The 12,135-nt window shown below is 52.3% G+C and overlaps 4 protein-coding genes across 4 annotated transcripts; all 4 read right to left on the minus strand.

Annotated features, from left to right (window-relative positions):
* Positions 1-28: 28 nt before the first annotated feature.
* PUNSTDRAFT_130316 (uncharacterized protein) lies at positions 29-2,084 on the minus strand (the record flags this gene model as incomplete). Its single annotated transcript, XM_007379548.1, has 18 exons — positions 29-193; positions 248-387; positions 444-501; positions 555-642; positions 695-798; positions 849-888; positions 942-957; positions 1,009-1,020; positions 1,084-1,108; positions 1,166-1,206; positions 1,259-1,310; positions 1,367-1,410; positions 1,623-1,651; positions 1,700-1,713; positions 1,765-1,818; positions 1,867-1,891; positions 1,940-1,973; positions 2,036-2,084. The coding sequence occupies 18 exons, from the start codon at positions 2,082-2,084 to the stop codon at positions 29-31; spliced, it is 990 nt and encodes a 329-aa protein (XP_007379610.1).
* Positions 2,085-3,654: 1,570 nt separating this feature from the next.
* Positions 3,655-5,115, minus strand: PUNSTDRAFT_96724 (macro domain-like protein; the record flags this gene model as incomplete). Its single annotated transcript, XM_007379549.1, has 6 exons — positions 3,655-3,734; positions 3,787-3,920; positions 3,978-4,360; positions 4,422-4,590; positions 4,646-4,854; positions 4,910-5,115. 4 exons carry the CDS (start codon positions 5,113-5,115, stop codon positions 4,228-4,230), a joined length of 717 nt encoding a protein of 238 aa, XP_007379611.1. The 3' UTR covers positions 3,655-3,734; positions 3,787-3,920; positions 3,978-4,227.
* An 82-nt stretch (positions 5,116-5,197) lies between these two features.
* PUNSTDRAFT_140922 (chondroitin AC/alginate lyase) lies at positions 5,198-7,223 on the minus strand. Its single transcript, XM_007379550.1, has 9 exons — positions 6,839-7,223; positions 6,713-6,779; positions 6,606-6,661; positions 6,274-6,547; positions 6,052-6,219; positions 5,858-5,993; positions 5,741-5,803; positions 5,441-5,689; positions 5,198-5,390 (listed from the first exon to the last, which is right to left on the minus strand). The coding sequence occupies exons 1-9, from the start codon at positions 7,026-7,028 to the stop codon at positions 5,241-5,243; spliced, it is 1,353 nt and encodes a 450-aa protein (XP_007379612.1). The 5' UTR covers positions 7,029-7,223; the 3' UTR covers positions 5,198-5,240.
* A 1,373-nt stretch (positions 7,224-8,596) lies between these two features.
* Positions 8,597-10,115, minus strand: PUNSTDRAFT_118105 (uncharacterized protein). Its single transcript, XM_007379551.1, has 3 exons — positions 9,951-10,115; positions 9,399-9,894; positions 8,597-9,348 (listed from the first exon to the last, which is right to left on the minus strand). Exons 1-3 carry the CDS (start codon positions 10,008-10,010, stop codon positions 8,894-8,896), a joined length of 1,011 nt encoding a protein of 336 aa, XP_007379613.1. The 5' UTR covers positions 10,011-10,115; the 3' UTR covers positions 8,597-8,893.
* Between the last annotated feature and the right edge of the window lie 2,020 nt (positions 10,116-12,135).

Genomic DNA, 12,135 nt, shown 5'->3' on the forward strand with positions numbered 1-12,135 from the left:
GGCTTCAGGACTCGCTTTTAGACGGTTTTCAAACGTCCAAATCATGCCCTGCGCTGTACTGCGTGTCCGACGGCATAAACTTGAGGTCGGAGTTAACGCCAGGTATAGCGTAGATGTCTTGCGTCTGCTCCGAGTCGGGTTTCACAAGGACCCCGGGAGCATGTAATCCGGGTACGGGAGTGCGCGTCGAGCCCTGGAATTACCGGCAATGAGTTTGCCTCTCGGCACAGTAGACGGGTGAGCGTACCGAGTTCTGTCCCGATGTGTCAAACGTTCGCGGGCGGAAAGATGGTAGGGAGATCGTGTTGGAGCCATCGGTGTCCCCTGTGTCCCTCTGTCGGAGACCTTCTCTAGCCAGTAGCGTGGCAAGGAAAGAGTTGGCGTAAACTGAGGATAGCGGCTTGTAAATACCGGGATATTAGGGTGCAGGAAGCCAGACGTACGCTTTCCGATGACAAAGTCGATGCCAAGGAACCAGAGAGTATCAGGCTTCAAGTCGAGCTTCCGGATGAGTTAGATCGCGGGGAGTGAACGACGCGAAAGTGACGACGAACAGTTATCAGCTCAGCCGTAGCCGCGAAGGAAGTGAGCAAGCAACGGTTCACGGCATATACAATGAGAGTATGGATGACATTGTTCGACCTGCGCTGACGGTTCTAAAACATCCGATTCCTGTTATCGAAGGGACACTCACCTCCGGAAACCTGTTCGACGATTGTACAGGAGAACACAGAGCGAACCCGCGATTGCCACATCTGCCGCCACCGTCACCACGGCGAACGGGAGGGTTGCAAAGTGCTGCAGATGGTGAACATCTGCGGTGAAAAAAATCGTTGCAGAGAGCTCACAAAGATTTCCCGTAACCGAACAAGGGCCTTTCTTTGTATCCTGTATGATCGATGTTAAGACAAGCAGATTTGGTATGGAACATGCTATCGTACGCGGAGACGATCGTCACTATCGAAGGGAAGAGATCAGTAAGTGAAGGCTCTCGTTATATTCACATACCAATGCCGAACCCTGAGACAAAAAAAGCAATGTCCAGTTTTGAGCCTTACTAACGCAGGTGTTGAAATTACTGACCAAAATGCGCCGCGATGAGAAGCATCTGCACACAGATGCCTGTCAAGTACGATACTCTTGTAGACTTCACTAATGAGCTTACCACAGGTGACACGATCCACCACCTCGTCGACGGACTAGCCACTGCCATACTATTGGTCCTTATCCGGCGTAGATACTGAGACTAGAAATATACCGATGAAGATACGCTTGGCGAAGAAAGCTTGCACCAGGACTGAGACCATGAGCTAATCCATCAACGATAGTCAGGCCCAGGGGAGCACGAAACATTGCAATAGCATACATTGACGAGAATGGAAACCTCCGGGTTGTTCAGTTTATCTGCCACTGAAAACTGTTTCAGCTCACGAAGAGTTCGTTTGTGCCCACAAGCAATGCAAGAGGATTAGCATAGTTGGTGATCTTGAAGAGGATTCTGTCAGCTGCATCGTGTAGTGACGGACACGCCGGAAACATGCCAGGTAATGGTACATTGTCTGACAAACTGGAGAGGGGTGCTAAGCACGGAACAGGAGATAGCAATAACCGAAATCTCCTACTCAGAGTGGAATGGACAGTATCGAGTGCCCTTGGCATAGTCAGATAGTGCGCGCTCCTTGAGTCTCCCAACACTCACCATATGGCGGCAACCTGAATGAGAGATGTGATTCTTGATCTAATCCAAATTTGATCAGGGCTTACGAGAATTTTGAGATTGAGGTTGTCTTTCCGGAATCGGGAGAAATAGATATACGTCTATCTCATGATTGTTGCCAAATCTATCTTCTCCTTTTCTTCACTCACTTGTAAGGTGGTTAGCCCATATAGCCTACATAGCGATTAATATATGATTCTCATCAAATGACGAGGAGCATACATCGTAGAAATCATGGTTCCGATGAAGGCGGCTCCTACGAGAAAAAGCATCCGAATGCTTAGTAGAAGTCCAGAAAACGTGCCACATGCGCCATACCAAAGGTACTTCCAAGAGAGAGCTTGAAGGCAACGGGTATGGCAGCCATGACTGTCCGTTGTGAATCTGTGTGGTGATGGCCAAGGAGGTGAACACCAAATCATGCTACACGGTCCCTCTCTTCGTGTTATATATTCGAGTGCATTCGTACAAGGTTTACTCTAGATCTATGGAGTCCCGATCTCTGAGAGATCAGGTTCTCTTCAGGCCAATTATCGCGATGAAGTGCGTGGTAGTCTTACCGGATCTCTATGCAAACCGAATTGCCCGCGATTCGCTAATGCAGGGGCAATACTCTATTCTCTTCACTTTGCTCTCATCATGCGGCTTGGCGTATGATGCCAGGGGTGAACACATGCACGTGGAGTTCTTGATATAGGGAACAGTTGAACGATCTGGTATCCGGGCGATGCAAGACGTCCCGAGGGAGAACTACGATTGCAATCATAGACCGTCGAAACCTGAAGAGTCCATCGTTTCTGGCCCTGGAATGCAGAACCTTGTCGCTATTCCGAGCCTCATCAGTACAAATGACGAAGGGGATATGTATTACGAAGCATGCTCACCCGCGATACGCCAGCAGTGCAGCGGCAGATGGTCAGGAACCGGCGCCGACTGCTTGTGCTTCCATAGCAGGGCAGTCCCGTTTATCTACATTATTTATGGACGCCATACATGGGATGTATTCAGTTCCAGCTCATCACTTATTGAGTCGGCGTCGATACGCGTGCAACCTCGACAATTCACGAGGATGCCGGTGCAATTCAGGACGAAGCCGCAAAGTTCCGTCGTCCTTGCGCGCCAAATGAGGCAAGTGCCGCGTTTCGTAGAAAATAGCGACGCGGTTCAACAATTGCGATCTCCAACACCGACTGCGTTCTCTCAAAGAAGAGAATCGTGCTCACGAGCCTAGATTTGCGACGTTCAGATCAGAACCGTCCCAGATAGCGTACGAGCGCGATATCAAGCTGCTGCTGAATGGCGGGCAAAACCCGGGTGTTTGTCTCGAGCTTAAAGCGGTTATCTGCATGGGCGGCGCCTTGCACGATGGAACACTTCCGTTCGAGCGGCCGACTTAGCCCTCACAAAACAGAAGGGTAGTCGCTGGCCATCGTTTCTGTGGCTTGTTCTTTGACCACAACCTCCCTCCTTAGCTAACTGGTCCCTTCAAACATGTCCGAACTCCATCCATCTTCATCCGTCTACTCCCTCCCGCTGGTCCTCGCCTTCATCTACGAGTTCTGGGTGCTCCGAGTGTCCAACAGCTTTGCCTGGCATTGCCCGACCTCATCCGTTCTCCTCCCCTTCTTCCAAGCCCATCTCACCAAACAACCCGCCTCAGCGCACCTTGACGCCGGCGTCGGCACGGGCTTCTACCCCGCCCGCTGCCTAGCGTCGGCCAAAGATGTCCCAGGCTCGCTCACGCTGCTCGACCTCAATCCGGACACGCTCGAGTCCGCCTCCCGCGCCGTCAAGTCTCGCGGCTACACTGGGGAGATCCAGAAGAGGGCACAGAGCGTGTTCGACCCCGTCCCGGCTGAGATGCGGGCCAAGTATGCGTCCATCTCGCTCTTCTACCTGTTCCACTGTCTTCCCGGCGCATTCCCAGAAAAGGCGACACGTGTCGCAGCAGCGCTAGCTCCAGCCCTTGCGCCCGGGCCCTCGAGCGTTTTCTACGGTGCGACCATACTCGGAAAAGGTACGTGGGCTACCACGCACTCGGTATGGTATTGCTGACGATGGCATTGCAGGTGTTCGACATAATTGGTTTGGCAACTGGCTGATGAACGCATATAACAAGCGGTCAATCTTCGGCAACGCCCAGGACAGTGCAGAAGGCCTTCGCGAAGGCCTGCAGGCCGTTTTCCGCGATGTGGACGTTAAGGTACAGCTGCAGGTGAATGTGCTATCGCCGCTATGCACTACTCATCCGAGGATCTAGGTTTATGGCACCGTTGCACTGTTTGTTTGCAAATCTCCGAAAGAAAAGTACAATGCGAGCGCAAAATGAGCCGACGCTAGATGGCTACGTTGAATACTGCTGACGTGTCTTGGACATCGTCGATTTGATGTTCAATGGGAGTGTTTGTTAGTTGGTCCTCCCTTGTTGTACGCATCCCTTAGTTCGTTGCACTCGGGCGCAATGGTTGCCATGATCCATAGACCCCGTTGCAACGAATGTGCCATACTTATCACATACTGCGCGTCTTTTCCAGCTCCAAATGCCTCTTCGAGACATCCGACCAGTCTGATTTAATGTGTTTGGCAGGCAACTGCCGCGCTTCTGCGAAGTGTTTGACTGCTAGAGCCATCTGAGCGGCGCACCTGCGAACGGCGGGTCACCGGAATGAACAACTCAGACCCCGTGCTCACTACATGAACCTACTTCTTTGCGCTGATCCCGCCAACCCCGGTCGCGAGGCCGGTCATGAGGACCTTCTTGATGGGCGGCGCACCCTGCTTGAACCCGGGCTCCCCTGGACAATTCTTGGACAATTGCACGAGGAGGTTCCACATGCAGTTATACACCAAGTCCTTGTCCCAAGTCACGTCCTCTTTGCTCGATGTGATTATCAGTGAGGTTCATCAAACTTGCGGAAACAGTCTCACCAGGATACCTCATCGTTGGCAATACCGCTATTGAGTTGGCACCAAATTTGTTGTCCTTCAATTCGCTTTTCCGAAGATCAACCACGATGCACGACGCAGGCGGGAGATAGCCCGTGTATCGTTCATAGATTGCCTTTTGAACGTGCCGCGTCAGGGCTTCGAATTCGCCATTGACAGGTTTGAACGCCCGGGACAAGTAGTAGTCGAACCTGTATCAGCAGACCCTCAGCGGGGGAAAGCCGATCTGCCGAGCAGTGTGCGCACCCTCCGTCCATGATGCCATAGGAGTTCGCGGGAGAGACTGCACAATCAAATCCAGAATGGCGCGAAGGAAGATCATCCAACGAGGATTGCAGGAAGGTGAAATGGGCGTTGACGTCGTCAGGCAGCACGGAAAATGCTTCCTTCCATTCGGCACAAAGCACGCCCTTAGTGTCGATGAGCAGGAAGTCGATAGGAGGGAAAGACATGGAAGCCGGTCTATGACATAGCCACCTTAACACCTCATAATATCCTTACTGTGAGTCCATATGCCAACGTACTGGATGACTGGATAGATTATAGCATACGTGGCCAGTGAGTCAAAGCAAGAAGATTACAGGAGCATAGCGAGCACAGCAATGCAAAGCCCGGCTACGGAGTCGCCCAATCCTGATCGGATCGACTGCGCAGCATTATCGTGCTTCGTCGATGTCGGGGTGGAGGCTGCTGTAACATTCTTGCTCAAACCGGAGTCGGAAAAGTTCTGGGGGTCAATCAGTCGGATGTTTGGCCGAACGATAGGAGAACACTTGCCTGATCCCAGAAGAAATACGGCTGCTGAGGGTAGGTGTCGTCCGCCGCTGCGAGCCAGGCAGCATATTTCCCGTCGGAGTCGCCATAGGTAGATCCTACAGCCGCAACATCAGGATAAAGCTCCGACGCGGTCTCGGAGCCCGGATCAACCGTCAGCGCAAAGTCGAGCGCGGTTTGGATGGTGGAGCCGTTTTTCGTCTCGAGGGTCCAGGCATCATAGCCCAGGTACGAGCCGAGCCGTGCGTTCGTCTTCGCGCATTGTATAAGTCAGAGAAACGAAACCAAATGAGCGGATCATACAATCATGGCAGCCAAGTTGTAGGATCGGTAGTGATATGGCCTGGTGCGGATCATTTCCAAAGGCTGGAACAGCACATGTGACGTGGGGTATTAGATTGCGGTGACGCTACAACGTACCTGCTCGCCATTGGCCCAGATCTGGTTCTGGTATTGAGTGGTGAAATATTCCTTGATTGTGGCGAGCGCGCCCGAAGTGTCATTAGCAAGGATTTGTAAAGCAGCGAGCTGATTATAGTAGAAGGTCCCGTGATTACTAGATTCGAGGTCGTCAGCACTATGCACCAAGTTGATTAATCGCGAAGGGTGCTCACTTGGTAGCTTCCTTTTCTTGAATGGCTATGTCTGCGGTCGTGAGCCAGGTGATGTATTCCTTGGTCCAGGATACCAGGGACGAGTCTAGGTCAGACGTCCACTCTGCGGCGTTTCCTTCACGAAGGATGAGGATCCCACTGACGAGCTTCGACATGCACTTTAGGTCACTGAATAACTTGTTGTTAGCGATGTTCTGCTAGAATAGTTGGCGCTGCGCTCACAGAACACCTGTATGCGTGCCATTCTGCCCTGTCGGCCCACGCTCCATCTGAGCATAATTCAGGTTCGGATTCATCATGGTGTCATCGTCTAGGAACCACGTCTTGATGTAGGTGGCTACATTGGTCGAGAACGTCGACGATCCGTTGATAGCCCAGGCGAGTGCATTGTAGAGGACTGCATCCGACATGTTCTGGAACGCGCCAACATCGTTCACAAATCGTACATCCGGATTGAAGAGGCCATCGCGAGTATAGTACGGGCACGTCTTCCAGACTGTACCGAGGGTCAGCGCCGGTCAGCTGTTGTCACGTCGATATTAAAGGGTGTTTACTTTCTTCATCCGTTAGCGCTGTGGTATTTCCAACACCGGTGCAATTTGGCCAAGAACTAGATGAGAAGTCAGCAGATACAAGACGGTTGGTGGCTTGCAGCACATACTAAGGTGCCCAGCTCATATAGTCATGCTTATCACCGCTGGGAGCAATTACAGATTTATTCAATACAGCTGCCATGGATAGCTGAGTATATATCGATCGATCACGGATTTCTGTATATAGTGCTCACACCAAGGGCCGAATTCAGCCAGCTGTATGGCCCATTCGACGATGCTCTCCTGCGCCTCCGCCGTGGTAGAGTTGAAAGACTTGGAGACAACATAGGATGGGTCAATGAAATCGTTTGCGTAGCTAGTTAATGAGAGGACGGTTGGCACTGCAGCCAACCAGATGCATAGCAAGAAAGCGGAGACGCGCATCGGCGAGAATGAAGAGGGAAAAGAGCGCAATTGAAACCTGGGGCTCTACAAAATCACTGGAGACACTAAACCTGTTTTGATCGGCGGGCTAAACCGGCCGGCTTGGCTATACGGTTACTGGGGCCGGCGTCCGTGATGGTCGCCGGCCAGACGACGCAGTCCCCAGTGATCATATCCGCATATCGTGCAGACGTCATGACGAGAGGATTCCGGTAGATGATGTTCGTGTTTTTGTCTTTGGGTGTCCGCAACTGTAGACAGACCGGGACTTCGCCAGCAAAATCATAATGAAAGAAGGCCCAACTCAGCATCACGTGGCTCCAGTGAAAGAACCACAGAATCTGATTCGCTACAATTAAACGCTACATAATACGCGTTCATAAGACGTGCACCGACTATAATCATTCCTTGTGCGCCACTGAATTTGAGGGATATATTTTGGCCTTCAGGCTCACCGCCCTCAGTAAGATCTCCCAGGACGCTTGAACCTCATGCCAAACTTCCGGGCCGTAGTGTTCTAATTCTTCAAGGTTTTGCTTCAAGCCACCCAGTCGGCGGAGGGCAATTTCCAGGTCCGACTCTTCAGGACCTCGAGAGACCAAACGACTAGCGTCAAGGTCCGCGATGTCTTGAGCCACAGATTGAGCTGTTCGAAGACGTCCATGGAATCGAGTGCCTTTTCTGCCGTTGCCGAAGCGAAAAGTAAACGACATCCCGCAGCTTGGGTTGTGCTCGTCCACGTTCGTTGCTAATGCACGTCTGCGAGGCGACTCTGGAGCAGAAGGTAACGGGTGCAGCAGATCCCTGATCCTCTCGGAAGGAACCACCCTTCTCATGAGTTCGGCTTGATTCCCGGTATGGAAGTATATCAGAAGTGGGCCAATCGTGTCGAGATCGGGTACACGAAAACGTATTCTTGGTAACTCGCCGACTGCGCGTCCGTCTGCGGTAGGAGGCGCTTCGAGCAGCGAGTCACGAACGGTACTGCGAGCCGAGGTTTTGAAGCAACTGTCGAGTAACACCATAGAATTGACCGGGATCACCACGGGCTTCGAGTCATGGCCAGTTGCATCTGACACTTCCTCATAGCAAGAGAGGACGTGGGTTGCGCCACTCTCCACGGAATAAGCCCCATCTTGCGCAGGGATCAAGGGCCGGAAACCGAGATCGTCTGCCTCAGATGTAACCGGTGCCTCTGGCACGAACGATTCATGAGGTGAGGCGGAACGTGGCAACCCTTCGGCAGTGTCGCCGTTGGTAGTGACGATAGGTTGTTCGATTGAAGGATGCTCCCCCAACCTACAAATACCATTGAACCCGGGCTTTCCCTGAGCCACCATAACCGTGATGATCAAGCTCACCAATACAGTCCCTGAAACTTGGTTGCCCTCCTGAGCTTTTTGATGTGATCCTTAGTGGACTGGGGTTCGCTGGGCCGCGGAAGTCGAAAGGTACCTTCATAGATTCGGCCAGCTGGGACACGATGACCGACCAGCCAGACGCAGAACGAGGTTTGTGGCTTATCCATCTGGCCGCGCCGGCCAAGATTATAACAACACGGCGGGTGGGGGTGAACAAGTCGAAAAAGAAGGGCTTGAGGAAGGGCCATATATACGCGTTGAACCGATCAACAATGCCCGATCTTCGTGCCGTACGCCTCAATTGTAAGGCCACAAAAGGGTAAGGCCGCCTCCTCCCCCGCACAGCCACTGCGCCCTCAGCGAGTGTTCTTGCAGTTTGATCCCGCAGCGATATGGTTCGAGAACCATCGCATCTGAGTCCATGAAGGGCTTCCTGTGGCCGGGAGCGCGATGAAAGCATTGCCTATGTTGGCCACCCTGTATATGTACAAAGCGAGGGATGGACTACTGTCCTCGGGATTTGCTGGGTCGAGAGAATCTTTGCTTGACCAGAGGTTTTCTCTGATAGAGCTGATAGCTCTTTCCGGTACGATTGTCCTTGCCGACAGTGACCTTGGGAAACTCCGATGGAGCTTCGCTTTCGACTGGAGCATATCTTCGTTTAGTCCTGTCCGAAAGTACGACTTCGTTCTCGGGCAATGATAACGTATCATGCAGCGGGTTGCTGGCGGACTCCGAGCGGAAAGCTTTCCTCGAGGGAAAAAAAAGTTGCGGTACGGGTTTCACTGACGCCAACGCTCTAGATAGGGGTTCTTTCTTGGGTAAGCGTGATGCCCACTTTTTCTCCATGGTCTCAGCCCTGGTCTTGACCGATCCAAGAGCAGAGCGCAAGAGGGAGACGAGGTCGGGGTATGTCATACGATAGATTGCCAGGCCCGGGTGGAAGCAATACGTCCAGTCTTTGCGAGGATTCAGTACCAATGGATATGAGATGCGAGGCACAACGTACCGGATAGAACCCATTTCTGGCCACCCCCACCCTCCGGATCAAACGTGAGCGACTTGAGCTCCTTGCCATTCGCGGTCCTCCGAATTCCGATGTCCGCTCCGCGAGTGACAATCAATGACAACGCCGTCTTGATTCTTCCCGCGATCTTCCTGCGGATGACGGCCGACTTGTGTACCGTCTTTTTGCCTATGACACACACGACGGACATGCCAACCACATTCTTAGAGATCACTTCTGCATCCTCTCGAGAAGGATAGATACTGGCCGGAGGCCATGGAGGATTTGGCCACGGGGTTAGCGGACGTGCCAACAGTGCGCGAGGGAATACGCGAAGAGCAAGGATTCCGTCGGGAGATCTCCACTGAGGGGTGTGAGGTCTCTTCAGGTCAGGCCGGTACTGACTAGCGAGAGGATGGTTACGGTCCAGGAATTCGGCGGGTCGAACCGGCTCGAAACCGATGAGCGCCGCGGTCCGACCTGGCGTCTGGTTGCGAAACTGCGCAGAAAACTGGTGCATGAGCTGGACGGTCTAAAGGGAAAGGTATACCCTACCTTGATGGACGCGACACGCTGCGCTTTAGGCAGACGACTTAGCTCGGGGCATCGCGGCATAGACGATGGTGAGCCGCGTGCCGAACGCCTTCAACAACGTCAAATACTCTCGTTCCCAAAGACGTGGTACTAGGTGGCCCTCCGTCAAGTTGGTTGAGAAGTAAATATGGTCGTTGGTTGGGTGTGTGCCAAGAGGGATATAGACGCTCGCAGGGAACACGTGGGCAGAAGCGCCAACAGAACAAGCGCTCGCCACTAGCAAGTCCCTCGAATTGGAAGGGGTCGTTCCGCCGACTCAATCCTCGCTTGTCTCGCGTTTTATTGAGAGAACTGAATAGGAATGCGAGTACGGTGGATTCAGGAATAATTCGCTGGGCGTAGAAACAGCCCGAGCACTGAACACTGTTTTACTCACGTGCGGTTTCACGGCATTCAGATTCAGTACATACCCTCCCAGGAATACTGGGGTTGGATTGTGGAATTACTGTTAGGTCTCTGAGGTCTTTATCCCCTCGGAATTTATAAGATAAAGAGGGGTACGCGATTGCGATATGGTACTTACTACATGAATATTAGAGCATTGATGAATACGATGATTCCTGGGCCATCGCCAGGTCAGGACATCTACAACCTCGCCAGGAGCCCTATGCTCAAGTAGTATAATCTCACATGAGATGGCAATCAATCGGAGTTTCCTCTGCAATCCCCTCTCAAAGCGGAGGCGACGTTAATGATTGTGTTGAGTATACCACTTCCTTAATCAAAACCATCGACCAGCCATTTCAAGTTCGTGCCGCCGAGCTCCGGATGTGACGGGGTCGTACGTGAACACTGACATAGGTGCTAATTAGTTCGCAGAACGAGTGTAAGCTCAGCTGCAACGACTATCAGGTGTATAGCAATGGATCATCGTAATGACAATGGCAATCGAACGAAGTCAAGTGCCTTCAGAGGCTTTGACCACAGGTGCGAGTAACATCCTGCTGCGGAGATATCAATCAATCTCTACAACTACTGACGTGCAATTGAAGGTTAGTTTATTAGCCAGAAACCACGGTCTCATCATAGCGTGAAATGGAGCCAAGGAAGCATATCGAAGCCAGAAAACACCGGGATCTGGAGTTACCACCGGCCTGAACAGCCGGGAATACGATCACGAAGAAAGTTCGGCCATTACTAAGAACAGAAAGATATAGTAGGGGGGGAAAGTTGACCGGAAAAGTGGAGGAACGCCCACCTTCGTCATCAAAAGCGGCATGGAAGTTTGATGCTCTCGATAAATGCTGAGACATGACCTGCAGAGCGGAGAGTTCACCTGAACAATCTTGGTCGGACACCGGCCGGCGGCGACGCTAACGAGGCACCTAGATTGCCGATCATAAAGACACACGGACCCCGGCTCATCGAGTCTTTGGACGAATGCAGAGGACTGCATAGACAATATTCGCGGTATGGAAGGTATAGCATCAATATCAGCAGTTGGAAGAGCTTGATGTGAGATGCAAATACGTGTGATGACTACACAGCTCGAGAGTCAATGCCGTGGTGTACACACAAACAATGCAGCACCACGGCCTAACTCTCCTCAAAGTAGACTCGATGTCCATATGCTTCACGTTACGCAGAGATCAAGCTATACAAGCTGAGCAGATGAACATAGACTCATTGATTGTTAGGCGCTCGTACTGTGACTCATCTGTAAACCTTGCACAGCTCTTATCTTTGGAAATTCGATGCATCGGACAGGAGCGTGAATTTCGTGAGATATTGCTGCGCCAGATGAGATGCATGTGCGCGATCGTGCGAGATGGCTGAGCCAACTGGCGTTGGAGCTGGAACAAAGTGGGGTATTTTCAGCAGCAGTACGCATGCGTGACGGAATGTACCGACCGCAAGACGCGTTGCAGTCCATTGTGGAAAGGTATCGGAACACAGTACAGAGTGATACGGCGACTGCATACCGTCATCGAGATTGGACCATAAAGAGGAGAGGCCATCCCGAAGCGGACAGGTCAGCTCTCCGACGGGGTGCAGTCCACCTCGGAGCCATGTGCATCGACCAAGGCTTGTCACTATTGAGGGAAGGAGCATCCCAGGCGGGTGATATCATGACTCGGGATCTCTGTGAGCGAAGGTTGTCCGAGCGCTGGGCGCCTGCGCTCGCCAATCTGGGAAGAAAAGCCAA

The sequence above is a fragment of the Punctularia strigosozonata genome (genome assembly GCF_000264995.1).
Source record: "Punctularia strigosozonata HHB-11173 SS5 unplaced genomic scaffold PUNSTscaffold_1, whole genome shotgun sequence".
Taxonomy (NCBI): domain Eukaryota; kingdom Fungi; phylum Basidiomycota; class Agaricomycetes; order Corticiales; family Punctulariaceae; genus Punctularia; species Punctularia strigosozonata.